The sequence below is a fragment of the Halichoerus grypus genome, chromosome 4, assembly GCF_964656455.1.
Source record: "Halichoerus grypus chromosome 4, mHalGry1.hap1.1, whole genome shotgun sequence".
NCBI classification, from domain to species: domain Eukaryota; kingdom Metazoa; phylum Chordata; class Mammalia; order Carnivora; family Phocidae; genus Halichoerus; species Halichoerus grypus.
Window position 1 is genome coordinate 139641667 of NC_135715.1, and position 19952 is coordinate 139661618.

General features: G+C 41.5%; 1 protein-coding gene and 2 long non-coding RNA genes across 3 annotated transcripts; 1 reads left to right on the top strand and 2 right to left on the bottom strand.

Annotated features, from left to right (window-relative positions):
* Window positions 1–1118: 1118 nt before the first annotated feature.
* Window positions 1119–19332, bottom strand: LOC144381633 (uncharacterized). Its single transcript, XR_013447229.1, has 3 exons — window positions 19015–19332; window positions 4421–4534; window positions 1119–2317 (listed from the first exon to the last, which is right to left on the bottom strand). It is a non-coding gene; the product is annotated as an uncharacterized LOC144381633 (long non-coding RNA).
* Window positions 8955–11409, bottom strand: LOC118540126 (intraflagellar transport protein 70B-like). Its single transcript, XM_036099162.2, is given in 2 exon segments — window positions 8955–9655; window positions 9657–11409. Coding segments are annotated over 2 exon segments (1995 nt in total). The 5' UTR covers window positions 11178–11409; the 3' UTR covers window positions 8955–9181.
* LOC118540130 (uncharacterized) lies at window positions 11481–18955 on the top strand. Its single transcript, XR_004919477.2, has 4 exons — window positions 11481–11521; window positions 11789–11848; window positions 12791–13006; window positions 17524–18955. It is a non-coding gene; the product is annotated as an uncharacterized LOC118540130 (long non-coding RNA).
* Window positions 19333–19952: the final 620 nt, after the last annotated feature.

The window sequence follows — 19952 nt, forward strand, 5'->3', positions numbered from 1 at the left end:
TTCTAGGAATTAGGACTTGAGGAATATTGAAAAGTGATGTTATTTCTATTTCATCCTTAGAGTCAGCCTTCTCCGAGGAAATGGCACATAAACACAGAAAGTCCAATTTATAAAAACAAATTTAATAAATTATTCCTTGAGGAATATAATGGAGAGTCTGTTTTTGTCCGGGCACTGTGAAAGCTGGAATACCTGTAGGGGAGGATGGGGATGAGAAAAAGGCTGATCTTCATGAAATCTTTTCCCTTATTAAACATTCCTGTGTTATTAATTCAAGCTTTGTTTCCTCAGTAATAAAGGCGACCATTATGCATTTGTTGCTGGGTGAATACACTCAATCCCCAGCGAGTTATAGCTTGGTACCATTGTGAAGCCCCAGTTATTTACAGTGGATTATTTGTATTGAAGCCAATCCATAGAAGATCTCAATTTTGAAACCTCTTGTCATTATACTTTATTTTCTTTGTTTTAATTTTGTATGTCATTTCTGTTGACCCTTAATGAGAAGTAAATAAATAGACTTTTGACACAAAATTTATATTTTTAAACAACTTTAGACCTAAAGAGCGCAGAAAGAGTTGCTTCGAATACCAGCTGTTTTATAAACAGTTCACTACATAAAATTATATAGAAAACTCTTCTTCCAAAGGAAAAAAAAATCAGTGACTGAATTCTTATTTTGGTAACATTTGCAAAGTAATTTCAGAATCATATGGAAAATTTACAGAAAATAGCTTATGAGAACCCACATAAATGAAAACTAAAGCTACAGCAATGTAATTCTATATACCTTCTTATTCTGGGAAAATTTAAGCATTATTCAATCCTAATAACAGTTGATCTTAAGAACATTAATTCAAGACTCCAGAACCCACAGGGAGGAATGGGTGCTCCGCATTTACTGTGGCTCCCCAAAAAGGTCCTTTCTGATGGCAAACAGATGGAAACCCCATAGAGAGGCAGATTTCCGCTGTAGCTATCCCAGGGCCGCACCATGCCTTTGAAATGACATCAGCCAGGAAACCAGTGACTAGAGTTTCAGGTTTCATAGAAGGATTTTGCTTTGCTTTTTGTAGGTCCAAAGATGGCTAGAGGAGGCAATAAATTCTGTCTGAGAACCTCTCCTGGTAGATGTTTAAAGAGATTATATGAGTAAATCAACTGTCCCAATCCCCCCATGTGATATGGACCATCCGGTTTGAATTTGAATTTTCTTCATCTTTCTTCTAGAGAACTGATGTAAGCCAACAACTCAGAATAAGTTGGGCCTGATAGGTGGAATGCTGTGCTGTGGGGATTATCAAAAACTCAAGTATTTATTTTTTATGAAGCTTTTCCTATAACCAGGTTTATGACTGGAAAGGGCCGAGGCTGAAATACATGGATTAGCATTTCTCACTGGAAAAAAGATTAGGTTGCCTCACTTTAACACTTAGGTTTACTCTACGTGAATAAATGCTGCCATTGTTTTCATTTTCATTTTTATTCTTCTATTATTATTGAGCTTTTACTGAAACAACCTTATATGAATGTGGAGGAAGTTCTAAAATTGAGGAATATATTTTCTGTATGAGTCATGATATGCATTGGTGTTTATCTTGTGGTTCTGCCAACAAACAGTGAGCAAGCCTTGGACTTAGGGCAGCTTTTTGGGGTAGAGCGATTTGATTCTGCATTTACTTCTACATAAGTGAATGCTCTTCCAAGAATAGCATTACCAATCTCATGAGTAGCTGCTATAATTTTCAAAAGACTGCATGAACATTTAATACTAATGAAGGCAAGTTTTCAGGCAATGTCTTTACAAAGGTCAACTAACTTTGTCCTATTCACTGGTATCTAAGGATTGATTCTGGGTCTCAAGGACGACTGGATGACTAAAGTGTTGGCACCATGCATAAAAATTCATCACCTCCTGGGTAACACTCAAAATTGTGTGATCTAAGTATGGCCAATGTGGTCGGGGTGCTTTTAGGTACAAGTAACAAAAAAATCTGGCTCAAGCACGTTTAAACAATAAGGTAATTTGTTTTTTCCATTCTATAGGAGAACCAGAGGTAGGTCAGGTTCTAAAGAAGGTAATATAGTGGCTCAAAGATATAATAAAAGACACCAGTTCTCCCCGCCCCCCACACCCCCCTTCAGCTTAGGTTAGTTTCTGTCATGGTCATAAGATGGTGGCAGCAGATTCAGATCAGTCATGCCCAGAAGAAGAGAGTCCTTCTTATATCTTTTTTTTTTTTTTTAAAGAAAGCTTTCTCAGCAGCCCTTCAAGAGACTTCTCATGCCTTAGTGAAGATTGGACCACATGTTTATCCTGAAAGTAATCAGGGAAAAGGAGGATTACAACAATGGACTTAGACCAGTGATTTTCCACCTTGGCTGCATTTTGAGAAAAATACTGATACCTGGGTCCCACCTCTAGAGATCCTGGGATGCAGCCTGGGACACAAAGAGTTCTAAAAGCTCCCCAGGTGATTTTAATGTGCAGCAAAGCATTTGAGAACCATAAATTTAGACCAAATATCTGGAGGGTAGAGGTAGGAAATGAATATTGGATTATAAATTACCATAGCCACTAAATATTATTGTATTTTCAATGTAAATCTTAAAAGATGTATGTGCATATATAAATGCACACATGGGATTTGGAGTCAGGTTTGGAGGAATCCATATTTATAGGGAGACCAGATGAATGTGGTCCATATTAGGAAGACAAATTTGGATACATCCAAAACCAATCAAAGCCATTTATGAGCATGGTTATAATAATGCATATATACAGTGACTTTTGACTTTAGCAAAGTGTAATAAATTAAGAAGTGATGACAGTAAAGGATACTTATGAGTCTTTGAAGAAAAAAAGTATGAGAATACTCTTAAATTCTGGAAACCCTCTTTAAAAAAGTTTCCACTGTCAAAGAGCTTCTAGATAACTTCAGTATTTTTCACATTCCCTCTATGAAAGCCAAAGATTTCTTAAGAATTCTTGAATGCATGATATTAAATTTTAAAAAAAAGGGGGTGCCTGGGTGGCTCAGTTGGTTAAGCAGCTGCCTTTGGTGCAGGTCATGATCCTGGGGTCCTGGGATCGAGTCCCTGCAAAGATTTCCCTGCTCCGCAGGAAGTCTGCTTCTCCCTCTGCTCCTCCCCCTTGCTCATGCTTTTGGCCTCTCTCTCAAATAAATAAAATCTTTTAAATTAAAAAAAAAAAAGATTTCAGGGTGCAGTTGGTTAGGCTTCTGACTCTTGGTTTCAGCTCAGGTCCTGATTGCAGGGTCATGAGATCGAGCCCCAAACTGGGCTCCAGGCTAAGGGCAGAGTCTGCTAAAGTTTCTCTCTCCCTCTCCTTCTGCCCCTTCCTGCCTCACGAGATCTCTGAAATAAATAAATAAATCTTTAAAAAAATAAAACAAGAATAAAAAAATATTTCACTATAACATGGATGGATCTAGAGGGTATAATGCTAAGTGAAATAAGTCAGTCAGAGAAAGACAAATACCATATAATTTCACTCATATGTGGAATTTAAGAAACAAAACAAATGAACAAAGAAAAAAAAGAGACTTAAAAAAACTAAACAAACCCAAACTCTTAAATACAGAGAACAAATGGAGGGTTGCCAGAGGGAAGGAGGGTGGGGGATGGATGAAATAGATGAAGGGGATTAAGAGTATACTTATCATAATGAGCACTGAGTAATGTATCGAATTGTTGAATCACTATATTGTACACCTGAAACTAATATAACACTGTATGTTACTTACATTGGAATTAAAAAAAAAAATACAAAAAAGGTTTCACTAGTTTAAAAGCTATACAAATACCCCAGACAGAATGCCTTAAAAAAATTCAGATGCCCTGACTTTTTCCAATTATCCATTTTTTTTATCATTTCTTTAGGCTGGATATCCAGGTCATTTTATTCTCATATAGACTGTGCCCCACCCCACGCCACCCCCATGGTGGCCAGCATGCAGCATCACGTGGTCACTGTTACATTTGCACATACAGAGCAGTGCTTCTCCACCTTGGCTACACATTAGAATCATCTGGGGGGACTTTTTAAAGACTGACCCCTCCTTCCCACTGCAATCCCCGTAAGTTGAAACCAAATCTTCAGGGGTTAGGGCCTAGGCATCTCTATTTTTGAATAGTTTACTGGCTGATTCTGACACAGAGTGAGGACTGAGAGGTATTAGTACAAAGGGAGAAAAGGAGGTAGATAACAGGGACATAATCTGTTCTCTCGTTCTTAGCTTGCTTTTAATTTTTCCTCCCCCAGATCAAAGCTAATCTGAGTAAGCGATCTTGTGGGAGAGTGTGAGTAAGCCCTTAAGGTCTTGGGTCAAATGGGTTTTGCAAGTAAAGGTAAAGCTTTATGGAGCCTCAGAAGTCTCTGGTAACACTCTGTAAATACCTGTGGAAGCAGCCGGCCCTCTACCGTGATTTCTGAGTAAGTACGTCATACGTAGCCCTTTGCACTTGAGGTGCAGAGTAGCCTCATGACAGCTGTTTTTGCTGTGGTTGGTGGCTGGAGACCATAATGGAGAGAAGACAATCACTAATCTGAAGAAGGGTCGTAAAGAGTGATTTTTTTTTTTAAAGAGCTGTTGAAACAACAGGTGGGTCAATAATCTTTGTGCCCAACCCAGATTGTACCACAGCTAAATCTGCACCCGCTGCAAACAACATGTGCTGCACACTCGAGTCCCCTCCAGCACATTCTGGAAACTAGAATATAATTTAGGCTGGCGCAGGAATATGTTCGCTGAGTGTACTTTGGGGAAAGCTTATTACACCACTAATGAAATAATCAGCAGCAACACTAGTAGTGAAAGTCATAGCTCTGGAAACAGAAACACTTGGCATTGATAGTGTGTCAGAATAATTTGGAAAAAAAAAAAAAAACAAACCTAAGAGGTGGACGGTGGTGAAGTAGAAAGAGCACTGGATCGGAGCCAGTAGTCCTGGGTTCTGATCCTGCCTTTGCCACTGTTTGGCTCTGTGATTTGGGCAAGTCCTAGTATTCTCTGTGAGCCTCAGTTTTAGGATTTAAGAGATGAGCTAGTCCAAGCCCTGGACTCACTGTTGCAGATGCATTCCACATTTTTATCATAATACCCAATCTGTAATTTAAAAAATCTATTAAGTCATATCTACAAATGTCACAGAAGAATCCATTTATGATTTTCCATTTTAGATTCCACATGATTATTTCTAGAATAATTTTACAGTTTTGCCAACCATTTCATTATCGATCTTCCATCCACTGTCAGAAAAATAGTCTCTTTAGTTTCTGAAAAGGACTAATAACTACTTGCAGCATCTTGGTCAAATCATGCATAGCTCACCTTTGTTCTTTGGCACGTTGTCAAAACACTTTAAATGTAATGAATCAGTACAAGAACAAAAGACCAGTACACAAAAATGCTGTATTAACTATAGAAAAAGTTTTACCTTTCTAGTAGATACACGGAACATGGATATGTGGTATTGCCCTTGTAATAGGATCTTTTTTTGGAAAACTGTTACGATTCAATTCCTGAAGCTTTCTTTTGCTTTACAATATTAGGGTGTGATTATCTCTTGCTCTAAATATAGTATTTCCTGACTCAACAATGGACTAAACCTTTTATTCCCCAGAGTGTATATTCTTCTTTCCATATCCGAAGTGCATAAACTCTAGGGCATGGCTTTGTCAAATTTGGACTAATTAGGACCAAGAGGTTGAGTCTTCACAGAATAGCTTCTGACCTTATGCAGCAGAGACAGAAACACAACTCAGCCGGTAGTTTCCTGGTGAATCTTGACAAGCTCTTCAAGACTCTGTGGACACTTTGTAGACATACTTTTTACAGCAGTTGCCATGAGTGCTGGTAAAACCTTCAGTAATGTGTCTTTTATCTTAAGCATTTGCCTCTGTACTAAAATAACTGGAAACATAATAATAGCAATAAATGCTTTCTCACGAACCTTATTAAGGTCCTGTTTGCACAGTACAGTTTTAGCCATTTGTTATTTTGAACTGAGAGATCCAGTCAATGATAATGATGTGTTTAATTTCACAAATGTGCAAATTTCACTTTCGAACAAGGACTTGGACTCAGTTTACATGTCCACCTAATAATATTTATAATCAAGTTACCAGCAGGTCCTGCTTAAACTAACAAATGCCTATCTTTCATTCTAGAAATGTACACAGAACTCTCTATTTTCTGAACATTTTTCCCTATGAGGGCAATTTCTTTTCTAATATAAACACATTATGATGTTGTAGACAGGATTTCAATATGTGATAGGTCAATCTTGGCCCAAATCCAAGGGAGCTGATTTTATTAAACCACCAAAAGAACCCTGATTTCTTGTGGACTCAAGTGTAAAGCAATCACCTTGTAAAGACTCACTCTCCCCCCTCCCCAAGGGGAATATTAAAACAAGACCACACTATACCTATGATTAATTAATTAATTACCTCTGGCTAATGCCTGGCTCTATTTTTCAATATAAAATGATTATGGCTACAGAAAAGTAAGTCTCCTCTAGAGTTAAGAGTATATTTAATTCCCAATGTCACAGAACATTAAAAAATATATATTGTACTCTTTAAAATTTCAGTCACTGTTTTTCTATTGAGGTCGAAGAGAAAAAGATAAGGATTACTGCAAATATACAAAGAAAGCTCACTGCATTCTGCAAATTATATAGATCCAGTGCTTTTGGTTAGGTCCTCTTAAAAGCTTCTCTGGCTTTCCCAATTTGAGAGTCACTTTTTATTGATAAGTGTTATCTCAATTTGCAAAAATGCATGGTTAAATGGTTTCTAAAGTCCCTGTGATAATCACAGTGCTACTTACCTGACACTTATTGCTAAAAGGTTGGTATGCATCTTTTATACCTGCTTGTGGTTTCAACTGCCAGTTATCAGAGAAATGTCCTTATAATTGACAAAAGGGAGAAAAATAAAAGATAAAAAAGAGAAAAGGAGGGCAGTAAGGCAGATAGATTTTTCATTTCTTATCTTGTGATACATTCTGTAGCAGTAAACACTACTCTCTCTTAAATAGACCCTTTGAAGGCAGAAAAAGAAAACACTCCAAGAGAAAGCTTTATAAACTGGAGATTGTCTTCCTGTTCATTGTGGCTTTGTCCTTTTGGAAAGTCTGCATGACCTCTCCTCCTTGTATTAAATAAGACAAGGGTGCAAGGACTGATGATTCGATTTGGTGAGTTAGTTACAGAAGTAGCTCTGGCATCTGTATTTCCATTCTGTTATCCAGTACTTCTGTTCTGTTAATGGCAGCAGACATTTGATTAAACTGCTGAGATTTGGACCTGAAGGGGATCCAAGGTGGGTCGTGAAGTAAATCACATAGCTACATCTCTGCTTCATCTTCACCTCACCTGTTCCTCTATTTCCAGACTTCTGGCAGACTGGCCGCTGGAGGCCTTCACCTTGGGCAGGAGGAGCTCTAATTATTTCAAGAATAATTGATTTAAAAACGCATATTATAATATCCTGTTACTAGAACTCCTGCAGTATATATCATTTACGTATCATTTGTGGTATAACATTTTTTGGAGGAATTAAAAGCAAATCTCCCCTTCCCCACCAAATAGATAAATTAGTGGATAAAACTAAAAGGGTAAGAGAATTAAATAATTTCTAAGTATTTACAAAATTCTTAATTTTTGCACAACCCATAGCTGAGAACAAGGACTGCCTTTTATACTTTCATAGAGTCATAAGAAAAAGCTCCAAGTAGAAAAAGACAAAAATCCTAATTTCTTTGTAGTAATCAATATGTTGTAGCATCCAACAAAAAGTGACAACAGACATTTATCTAATGGGTTAACATTTACCGTAAGCCCAAATACCAGAAAACATTCATTTGAAATGTAATTATATATTTTGTTTCCTGACTGATTTGTTTAAATAGCCAGGTCATAAAAGCAGTCAACTTTCTACAGTATGGTTGTACAGAATCAGATGTAACAGCCAGAAGTAATTGTAAAAAGCATCTAGCAGTTCAAATGATGTGGGACCTCAAGGGGTAAATGAATTTCTGAAGGTAAAAGTTGACTGTGGACGGTCTGGAACTCATACCTTAGTATTTTCATTGTCAGTTCAGTGCTTACTTCTCCCTATGCTGCACACATTAGAAAGCTTTTACATTTGATTATTTGTCACTATTCACAAGGAGGCACAATCAATCCTGGAAAACCAAAAATGGAAAACTAGGGGAAGGATTCTATAAAACAAGATAAACCAATAAACCAAATTATGGAAGAAAAATTAAGCCACAGACCAAACCTCATAACCTGAAAAGAGCCAAAAAAATAATTCTCATTCATTTAGTACTTGTACTTTTACAAGAGCTTAGGCCAAGGTCCAAACGACTCAGTTGAGACCCAGAGGCTACAGGACTAAAAAAATGGAGTGGAGGTATACAGTTAAGCTCAGAATTGGTCTTATTGGACAGCAAAGTCTATCCTGGGATGGCACAGTGGACGGGTCTTGATTGCTGATTGAAGAAAGGTCCAGCCATGGGCTAGCAATCATTTACATGGTGGTCACCAGAGGAATGCAAACATACCCACTCTAACAGTTCTTTGGTTTATGCCACATCCTTTCCTACAGCCTAAAATTAGGATATAAACTGTGGAGGGTAACTGGCTTATGTAAAGATGTCACTCTAGCAAGTGTTGCTTGAGGGCAAAACCTGGTGACTTCTGGCAGAGAGAATACCAAAGTGAGCTACCTCATACTGAGTGCTCCTTACTCAATTAAATGGAAAGATTCCTCAAACAGAATATTTGTTATTATAATTTTAAATGGTCTAGGCTCAATATGTAGCATGTAAAGATGCCAAAGATAAATATAGATAGAGGACAAATATAAATAACAGAGCCATTCTGATAAATGCCATTATCAGACATAACTATATATTCCATCCTATAATCTCATAAATCAAAGCTTTTTATTATCATTATGTTATGTTAATCACCATACATTACATCATTAGTTTTTGATGTAGTGTTCCATGATTCATTATTTGTGTATAACACCCAGTGCTGCATGCAGAACGTGCCCTCTTTAATACCCATCACCAGGCTAACCCATCCTCCCACCCCCCTCCCCTCTAGAACCCTCAGTTTGTTTTTCAGAGTTCATAGTCTCTCATGGTTCGTCTTGCCCTCCGTAAATCAAAGCTTTTAACTGTCTGGATTCATAGGTGACTGTATTCTTTCCAGTATGCATTCTTTCTTCTTCCAGGGGTTGTTCAGTAACGGCAGGTATGTTCCTGCCATAAAGTTCACATTGTTGTAGAAACTGGACACATTCTTGAATAACACTGTCACGAAGCACGATCATGTGTTTTGACATGTTTTCTAATAAGGACAGGAAGCATCTTTTGGCATAATACCAGGTATCAGTTCCCAGTTTCTTATGGTAAGGTTCCAGGCTTTTGATAACCCGAGAAATACCAAAGTCATAATTTCCTTTGGCACAATAGAGGGTCCCTATCACCAAATTCACAATGCAGAGGTGGTAGATTTTCTTATCTGGGTCATCATAGGACAGCTGCTCTTCCTCCTTTTCGATCTTTCTCATCAACTCCTCAGCTTCTTCATTCTGACTTGTCATAATGTTATGAAACACACAGATTAGCCAGCACAATAGCACTGACGTTCAGGATGTTGTCATAATGCTTCTTGACTATGGGTTCATAGAAACCGATAGCTTCTTTGTATTTGTTTTCCTGCATGAACAGGACGTGAGCCACATTCAGCTTCCACACATCATGGTCATTACAGAATTCCACAGATTTGCGGAAGATCTTTTCCACCATTGGATAATTCTCCAGGTTCCAGTAGATCTTTGCCTGGGCCATCAACACGGGAATATACTTCTCCAGAGTGTCATCAAACTCATTCACTGCCTTTTTGACAGCTTCATCGTCCCTATTGTGTCTTGCTTCCTGAACTTGTATGGTGAGTCTCCGGAGCTGTTCAGTCAGCATCCCTGCTAGCCCATCAAGCTTAATGAAAGCCTCTTCAGGGGCTGTCTGGCAAGTGATCATGGCATCCAGGAAGTCATAGAGATAGGGTGTGAGCAACCTGTAGGTCAAATGGGCACTCTCTGCCAGGACATCGGCTGCCAGGTCAAAATACTCATACTTACAGTAGAGCAACAGCAGGTTGCCAAAGGTCTCTGGGGGAAAGGGGTTCTGTTGGAGCAAAAACTATAGCTTTTCAAACCCCTCTGTAGGCCTGGCGTCCATGTTCATGAGCGCCTGGTTGTGCAGGGTCACGGGGTCTAACTCTTCTTCTGCCCGAGGTGGCATGTCAGTGAGGGCTTCCTGGGCCGCCTCATAGTTTCTCAGTTGGTACTCGATGGCTGCCTTGAGGTTGAAGGCTTCCACCAGGGCAGTCTGGTGAAGGACTAAGGTGTTGCCAACGCTTCGAACATCAATGCCCTCCGTGGTCATGCCCACACCTAGCTCCGGGTGCTGGCGGATGCCACGCTCAATGATGTCGGCGATGTACTTGAGCGCCGGGGCATAGTGCCGGCGGCTGTAATAGGCCAGAGCCAGGTTGTAGGAAAGGTCAGGCCGGTAGCCCGAAGCCTGGAGGGCCGCCAAGAACTTGGAGCACGCGGCTTCATACTGGCCCTCCTTGTAGAGCAAACAACCCAGGTTGACCTGGCCGTCGGGCTCGTTCTCGCCCCCACCGTCCTCGCCCCCTTCCCCACTCAGCAGCTGCTCCACCAGGCTCTTGGCCCCTGGCAGGTCGCCCTCGCTGTACTTGATCGCGGCTTGCAGACGGAGGACCCGGCTGTGGTAGGCGGGGTTGTCCAGCAGGAGGAAGGCCACCCGGGTGGCCTCTGGGTAAAGGCAGGCCTTGTACAGGGCCTGGGCCTGGTACAGGCGGTACTGCTCCAGTTCGGGGTGCAGCTGGCCCAGCTGCTCATAGCACTCGGCGGCCAGCGCGAACTCCTGCAGGCGGTAGTAGCAGTAGCCCAGCAGCGACAGGCCGGCGCGGCTCCTCGGGCTCCGCTGGAGCTCGCCGCCCAGCAGCTGCACCGCCTCGGCGTAGCGGGAATCGCGGATGAGGCGGTACACGACGGCGGTGAACTCCCCATCCGGGATCTGCGCGCCGCTCAGCCCGGCCATAACCGCCGCGGTGGTGGTGCGCGCTGGTTACCACGGCAACAAGCCCGCCGGAAACGGAAGGCTGCTTGTCCTGAGATTACTTTGGTAACGGAATAAGCCCGTTAGGAATAAAAAGTAATCAGTGAAGTTAGTCTTTCCATTATTAAATCTGTCCTCGAAGACTTTAGGCTGCTAAGGCCGTTAGTTACGCAAGACTGAACACACGCTTCTAGGTAGCTCAGAGATGAAAACTCCACTTCCCGGCGTGCACCACTCTAGTCGCGGCGTAGGCGGAACGTGACCGCGTTGCATGCTGGGGCCCTAGTCTCGCGGGACCGACTCACAGGCATGGGGGGAGATGAGGTGTCAGTACTTTTTCCTACCCGTGTTTTATGGCGATTGCTGGCTGCCAGTTGTATCATTTCGGTGTCTCGCGTAGGGGAGGAAGGGTTATTGTCTGAAATCCCTTGCTCTTTAAGCCTTTTTTAGTGTGCAGTGCATACAAACAGTGTCGGTTCGTGTTTTGTGCTTGTAAATTAGCGGGAAGAAAAAGGTGGATATCTCCTTGGAATTGCCCTGGAATTAGAGTAGGTTCTTTTTTTTTTTTAAGATTTTATTTATTTATTTGACAGAGGGAGAGAGACAGCGAGAGAGGGAACACAAGCTACCCCGAGGGCATACTTTCTACGAAGGTAATATGGAGAGACCAAAAGTCTTTATTTTTGTCGTTTTCACAGGTGACGGTAGGAAATGGTTTTGTATTATATGGTACTGTGAGACATTCAATTTTAGATTCAAGTGTCTCCATCCCCTTATTTTTCATAAACAGTTATTACAGAGCAGATGGCAGCGTTTAAACTTGGCTGCATCTCCTGCCCTGGTCCTCTGGCTTTCACTACAAAAAAGAAACCATTCTTCCTTGATCTGCCTAGATCTCCACTGGTCTTCTATCATTTGCATTGGCCTGTCTAGTCCCTAAGATAAACGGTGTCCAAATAAAAGCATGTCTTTGCTATATACTTAAAAGACTGCAGTGCAAGTCCTTTATCTTCCTCCTTTATAGTTTTGCTGCCCATGCAGCTTATCTATATGTAAATTTTAGACACGACCCCAACCATATTGTATTATTAGACCATTTATGTCCTTTTTTTCCCTGATCTTAATAACCACTCCATATTCTGTATATTGCAGGTAAAGAATCTGTGTACTGGAAAGGTTTGAGTTACTTGCTTAAGACCACACAGATAGGTAGCAGCTGTGCCACGATATCCAACATCTAGTTTCAGTAGAAAATAGTGACTGATAAGTAACTCATTACGTCTGTCCTCTTTAGATGAGTTTGTAAGAGCCTAGTGTTTGGGGCCAAGTTGTAGAATGGAAGGTTAGTGTTGTTTTCGTCCATTCAACCAACCAACCGACCAACTTGGTGTGGGCAGTAGAAATTTGAACTTCCAGATCGGAATGGCAGCTGTGAGCAGATATTAGGAATTAATTAGTGGGTGGGGTGGTATAGCTTCAAGTCAGTCACCTGGTGTATCTAGGAGGAGCCTTCTCCAGGTGTGTGATTGTTCATATCAAAAAACAACTGACTTTATGTACTCATTCAGTCTTCTCTCTTGCTGAGAAATTGGCAGAGCTGTGAAGTTCTGAGTGGGGCCAGAAAAGGAACTTGCTACTGCATGAATACCAAGAGAGGAACAAACTACATATATTTCAGAGGGTTGAGTGGGGGCTCTTGCACACCTGAGATACCCCGAGAAAACAGGCAATGAAGACTCCTATAACTCTCCTCAGACACTTCTTTCATCCCAACCTCTGGGTGCACCCTTTTAGGGCCTTCAACTCAGCAGGTATGTGGTTTGACAAGAGGCTGATTAGTGCTGCCCAATAATTGAGGCGTGGGTGTGGGAGGATCTTCACCTTTATGGCTGCCTGACTACATTTGTCCCTTGGAAACTCAGGCACAGTATTTTAAAATCCTTATGTATGAACTGTTACTTTGGGTAAGTTACTGTTAAATCAAGGTAAGACAACAGAACATAGAAATGGGAAACTACCTTTTTACCTTTGGTCTGTCAGTCTTTTTTTCAGAATTGGATTTGTATCATGAAAGCATTCACCTTCAAATGGCTTCTTGGAAATGGATGAAAAATAGAAGGACTATCTGCTCTCCCCCAAATTTCCCTGATCCCTTCAAGAGTCAGTTGGGGGCCCCTCTGTGTTGGTGCCTGTCTGTGGGCGTGGCAGCTGACGGGGGCAGGAGGGAGGCTGCTCTGTGTCTTTCCCCTTGTTTCATGTGCTACTGTTCCTGAGGCCTGGCTTGAGAAAAGCAGGACATTCGGTTTAGACAGATGGAGGGCAGGGTCATTTTCAAAATGAAATGAGTGCACAAATCACACTGTGAAATTGGCATGACCATCACTGCTGCTGTGAACACTGACTTTTATTTAGTCTCTGATAGGCAGTTGGGGAATAGGTTAGCGTTTTGAGGGGGGGAGGGTGAAAGAAGGCCCTTTAATTAATGATAGAAATTCTGGAAAACAATAAATGGGATGGAATATTATAAAATGTCATAAAGGCTCATTTTGTTTCCAACAGAATCTTGAAAACTGGAGCATGTATCAAAAAGTAAATGTATCATACCTTTCCTAGCAATAAGAAAGCACTTGGTGGTTGCAATAAAATGATTTAGTGCCTTATTGAAAGAAACGAGGCTTTGAGAAAACGGTGTTGGGTTCGATGGATTTTGCTGCATGAGGGAGGCATGTTTACCACGTAGAAGAGTTCCATTCAGGCAAAATGTGTAGGAGCTAAAAGCATGAGGTTTGGTTCTTCATATGCTTATGTTTCTGCCTGCTAAACTGTGAGATGATCAAATCCTGTTCTATTTGTATGTGTAATCTATTGGGCGTTGTCTTGTAAAACAGTTGGAAGGTATGATTTCTTATTTATCCTGCAAATGGAATCCTTTCCTATTGGTAAATCGGTCATTTCTGAACATCTCAACTACCACAGCTGTGGGCAGACATCTTCCTTGATAACGGAAGACCTTCTGCAAAACCATTTGCCAGTTGTTCTTTCTTTTTCCCTCTCATTGGCAGGCCATTTTCTTCAGGATGGCCAGTTTCAGGGGCTCAGTTACCTTGCTTCCTCTCAACAATAAACAGGGAAAAAGAATAAATTAGTGCCGGTTGGTAATGGAATTGAATTTTAGGAGCATCTGTTCAATCTTTTAATACTTTTGGAAAGGTTGTATTCCAGATCAACACTTGGGGACATTTATGCTCAGATAGTAAGCCATTTAACCTCATTATGAACTCTCCTTTTGCTGGTAGTTTCAGCTTTATTAATATTTTAATTAGATTTCCTTCTTGGATATACCTTGGGTTGTTTTTTTTTTATCAAGTTGCTTATATTTGGGTGCTCACAGTATTATTATCTAAATTAACTTACAGGGGGAGCACAGTAGCATTATAGTTCGTAAATGGAATTAGTAGAGAGGGCACAACTGTGGATACTGGCGTTTAAAGAAAGCAGGCAACCGGGGCGCCTGGGTGGCTCAGTCGGTTGAGCGTCTGCCCTCGGCTCGGGTCATGGCCCCAGGGTCCTGGGATCGAGCCCCGCGTCGGGCTCCCTGCTCAGCGGGAAGCCTGCTTCTTCCTCTCCCACTCGCCCTGCTTGTGTTACTGCTCTTGCTATCTGTCAAATAAATAAATAAAATCTTAAAAAAAAATAAAAATAAAGAAAGCAGTCAACCATCCAAACAAAGAGTTATTCTAAGCTTCGTGTTTATGCAGTACTTTCTGTACCAGGACCAGGTCCTGCTTTGCCTAACTCCCCTCATTAATCCTCTCAGCCCTTCCGTGAATTAGGCGACTCTTACCGTTGGCCCCACTGGAAAATCATGGGCAGCAAAACACAGAAAGAAGCCTGTGGTGGCTGCGGCCAGCACATGGGGACTGGCGATTGCTCCGGCTGGCCGGTAGGGGCCGCCCTGCACCTCTTCCCTCGCTTCCCCTGGGCACCGCCTCTCCAGTCGTTTGAATTGGCTTTGGATCATTTGCTGCAGTTTGTTCTAATAGAACAGGCACAATGGTGGAAGAATTTTAAAGTTTAAGCACCGAAGCCGTTGTGTAATTGTATGGCGTCAGTGTGGCTGGCAGCCCTGCATTGATGTGATCCCCCTGTGTAATTGCCCATGCAAATTCGAGCAATCTGTAACGGACGCGGGAGCCCGCGTTCCGCCGCGGCTTCTTCTTCCAGAAAATCTTCAATAATTCGAGGAACCTTTTGTCATCTTTAAAATGCTCCACGGACAGGACGGTCTCAGGATCCCTCTCAGATGGGCAAACATCACAGATCAAGACAAGGTTAATGGGATAAATTGACAGTCTAAATTGTCGCTATTCGGATGCATGCTTGCCTCTTTCAGCCTTTAGATCACCATTCTCAAGAGAGAGAAAGATTATTCCAGAGGCTTCTTAAACTTTAAGCATTTTATTAAAAACAAAGATATTTAGGTCTCTTAAAGCAGACTGTTTCAAGCTCATGAATTGGCTGCTTGGGAAATGGCCACGCGATCTGCAAGGCAGTATTCTTACAATGAAACATCAGTCCGGCAGATCTGCACAAAGAGAGTGACTTCAAACAACTCAGCTGAAGAGAATTTCCCTTCTTTTGTGTAGAACAATAATAATTAGGAAGCAGATCCGGGGGGGATCCTTTTTAGATTATTGTATATCAAAATAAAACGGCAAAAGCAGTTTTCCCCCATGGGAATGAGACTTAACAAAACCTAGTCTCTTACTTCCATAGTATGCTGTTTCTTTCTTTCTCTCTCTCCCCACCCTTCCTCCCTCCCTCCTTCTCTCTCCCTCCCTCTTCCTTCCTTCCTTCCCTTTTTCTTTCTTTCTCTTCTTAATTCGTCTAAAGATGATTTGATCTAAATCTAAAGAAAAATTGAGATTCTAATACACACATATATACACACAAAGTGAACACAAAGATAGATGATAGCTGCAAATAGCACATTTTGGTCTCAGCAAATACTTCATTTACTTAATAAACATCTTTCTGTGCCAGTGTATACATTCAACAACATTGGTATAGATACGCCGCACGGTAAACAGCTGATCTTTAGCCCTGTTGAGAGATGTGCCAAATATGCAAGAACATTCAAAATTAAATTAGGGAAGATGTAACCCCAAATTGCTAGTTGAGGAAAAGTAGTAACACGAACAATGTGAGCAGGACACCAGGCATTGCTGAACCGTGTGCTGCTCATGACAGTCCCTGGACACGCTTCATTTTGTTTCTGCCATCTCTGTCTTGGATTCTGTGACTGCTCACTTAGGCAACTCTGGCCTTCTTGTAGCCAAGACTCAGCCTTTACATTTCCTGCTGCATTTGAGTTTGGGGAATGCTTGACAGCAAGCGGCAGAACGACTGTTTCAGAGGCTGTTAGGCTGAAGCAGATAATGAAACCTCCCTGCGCTGGTGTGGCCAGAGTTTTTAGGGGCCCAAATTAGGTTTTGTTCTTGTTCTGCTTAATGAATCTTCTTTGAGTTTTTATTTTTTCCAGCCCAGACATTTTTCTTTAGATTTAAATCTCCCCCAATATGTTTAGATTTCTGTCCTGCTTGAAGGGAGTTGTTTCACACTATTTCTAGGGACGAGACTATATTTTATCTTTCGGCAATTCATTAAGAGTCAGCAGGAGACATGGATTTTAAAATAATTGTACTGCAAAGTAAATTGAGCAGACTCTGTTTAATGACCTAAGGTAAGGGGATAAAGTATGATAAATCTTGATACATGAAAAAAATCAACTGAATTCCTGTAGTGTTAACATTAGATAATATTGTTATTACACTAACAAAATGTTAAAGATTATTTCTAACCCAACGCAACGTGTATGCAAATATAAAATACCTGGAAATGTATAGACATCTCAGATCTTAGAAATAAAAAACACATGCAATTTTAATTTCATCTGACTCACTTTATAAATTGACTTCTAAATTAAAGTGACTGCCATTTATGGGACATCTAGATATGAGATAATCTAAAATTGTCCTCTACGAAGTAAAAGGGTATATTAAAAAAAAAAAATGTACTGATGACCATATCTTTCATGATCACTAGAGGCAGGCTCAGATGTATCTGTGGTAAGGATGTTTTATATCTATCCGTGTATGTAACTTTTTATTTTGTCTTTAGAGAGAAGATGACCTCTGTAGGTGTGCTCCTCTTTTATTTGAGAAGAGTAAATAAGACCTTTATGTGGAAATCATTTTAAAAATTAAATACAGCTTGATCCTCTGGTGCAGAAATGAACTTAATAAGAGCCAGCGCTTTTATTTTGCAGGTGGAAAACCCAAGACCTGGAGAGTCCCAAGAGAACAGGTCCAGCTGGTGGCCAAGGGGACGGGGAGCCCCCATTGGCTGTGCATTGCCTGGTGCCCTTTACAGTTTGCACACTGTCCCTCCTGGCCAGGATCGCAAGCTACATCATAGGTTGTGCATGTATTATGTACATTTTGACTAACAAGAAAATAAATAGCGTGTCTGAAAAAATACATCACGCGGAGAAAGTAGGATGAAGTCATTACAACAATTAATGGCCAAGAGACCGGAGGAAGCAAACATCGTCTGGTCAGGTGAAGGTTCTATAAGAAGGCTCACATTTCAATTGCCTTCCTCCAGTAGGAAATAAACATTAATAATAAGGATTGAGGGCGCCTGGGTGGCTCAGTCATTGAGCGTCTGCCTTCGGCTCAGGTCATGATCCCGGGGTCCTGGGATCGAGTCCCACATCGGGCTCCCTCCTCAAGGGGAAGCCTGCTTCTCCCTCTCCCACTCCCGCTGCTTCTGTTCCTGCTCTCGCTATCTCTGTCTCTATCAAATAAATAAATAAAATCTTTAAAAAAAAAAGGACTGAGAAAATTTCTGTGTATTGTAGAAAAGCAGAGTACATAGATAACCACACATCCCTCACAGTCTTGGAAAATTATGCATTATTTAGAAAAGGGATTAAAAATATCTCCAACTTGCAAGTGTTCAACCTCTCACCCCCCAGGGTTGCACAGGGAGGGCGCTGCTGTCCTTTCCACTGCTTCATGGTCTCTGAGGAACAGACCCATGGCATTAGTCAGCAGTTTCTGAATTTTGACCCACAATAGGAAAGATACCTCGAGACAGGAGAAATAGATGGAGGCAATTACACACAGCTACTTGATTGATGGTTGACATTGTCAGGGCTCCAGTGTACGGCAGATTGTGATGGTGTTGAACTCCCCTTGCTACCAGTGGATGTTGCTATTGGCAACCGTGCAGTGAAGCCAATAAAAAGGCAAGAAAATGAGACGAAAGCTCAACCTTAGTGGAAGCCGTAGGGTTTGTGCTATAAATTATGTTCCCCTTAGCAATATGTAGCATCAACGTTCAGGGCGGCTACAGTACCCGTAGCTGCCTGCAGTCTCCGTCGGACCCTGGGTCTAGTTTTATCATAAAGCACATGCTTTAAAATTTTGCTCTAGATACACTGGCATCCGTCTGCCGGGGCTATTTATTTATTTATTGTTGGGGAGGATAACAGATGTGGGTTCATCTCTGCCTCACACGGACTGATTTTCAATTCCCGTTTGTGATATAAACATGATGCGGCGCAATAGCTAGAAACACCTGCAGTGCTTCTGAGCTTGCAGACGCCGACCAGGGTCTGTCCCCAACTCCACCCCCGCTTTGTTCCTCACCTGAAGGAGGCGAAACAGCGCGGCAGAAGCTATTTTCCTTTATAGCAGAGCGATTCAGAAAACTGGCTTAATAAAATCCATAAATCTGAACAACCTCCTCTTACCTGCTTTGCGGAGGCAATTTTCCCTGCACTCATTTTCTCGCCCAGTTCCTCCAGTCTTCCCTGCAGAGGCAGTTGTGAAGGCGAGCTAGGAACCTTATTGTTCAGGCTCCCACTCCTTCTCTCTTTGGCCAAACCCCCATCAAGTGTGTCTCTCTTTTCTAAGCAATTGATGACATGATTCTGTGTCCTCATTTTGGGGGGTTAAAGGCACCATTTTTCTTTGGATTGTTTACTTTGCCTTTGGCAGTCCTCTTACCAGCTGCCTTAGCATCTTTTCTTTTTTGGGTGTCTTTTGCTTCTCGTCCTCATCTTCCTCGTTCCCCCCCCCCCCCCCCGCTTGCCTGGTTTATAATTTTCTGTTACTTTATTTCTTGCCATAAAGAATCTTACGTCTTCCCTCCTGATACCCGCTCTTCCCTCACTCCTGTTTTGGTACCTTCATTTACCCATTCTTTAAACATTTCCGGAATGTCTACTGTGTGTCTCTGGAGGAACAGTGCTCCTTGTGGAACGTGGTCCTTATTTCTTTAATATTTGAGGAGTCAAGTTAATAACTGGTATTGACCAGTAAAAACAAGAACAAAAATGGTGAACTTGGGATTATCCAGAGCTGGAATGGACTTCAAGGTTCATCTAGTCCAGGAATCTTCCAACTCCTCAGAGCTCCTTTATGGACCGCCACGTATGTAATCAAAGAGAGGAGAATTTACAGGGTTCTGGATCCCCCAACCTGGCTTCAAGCAGAAAATTTCAGTTTTTAGGCATTTTATATCTTGGGAATTCCGCTTAAGACTTATTTGCACAAAGAGTTCTAAGGTTAAAATATGTTTGAAAATCTTTTCCTAATGTAATCTCATTCAACAGATGTGGAAACAGGCTGGGAGAAGTTAGGTGACTTGTCCACAGTCACCTGATCAAGCGTGCCAAAGCTAGGGCAG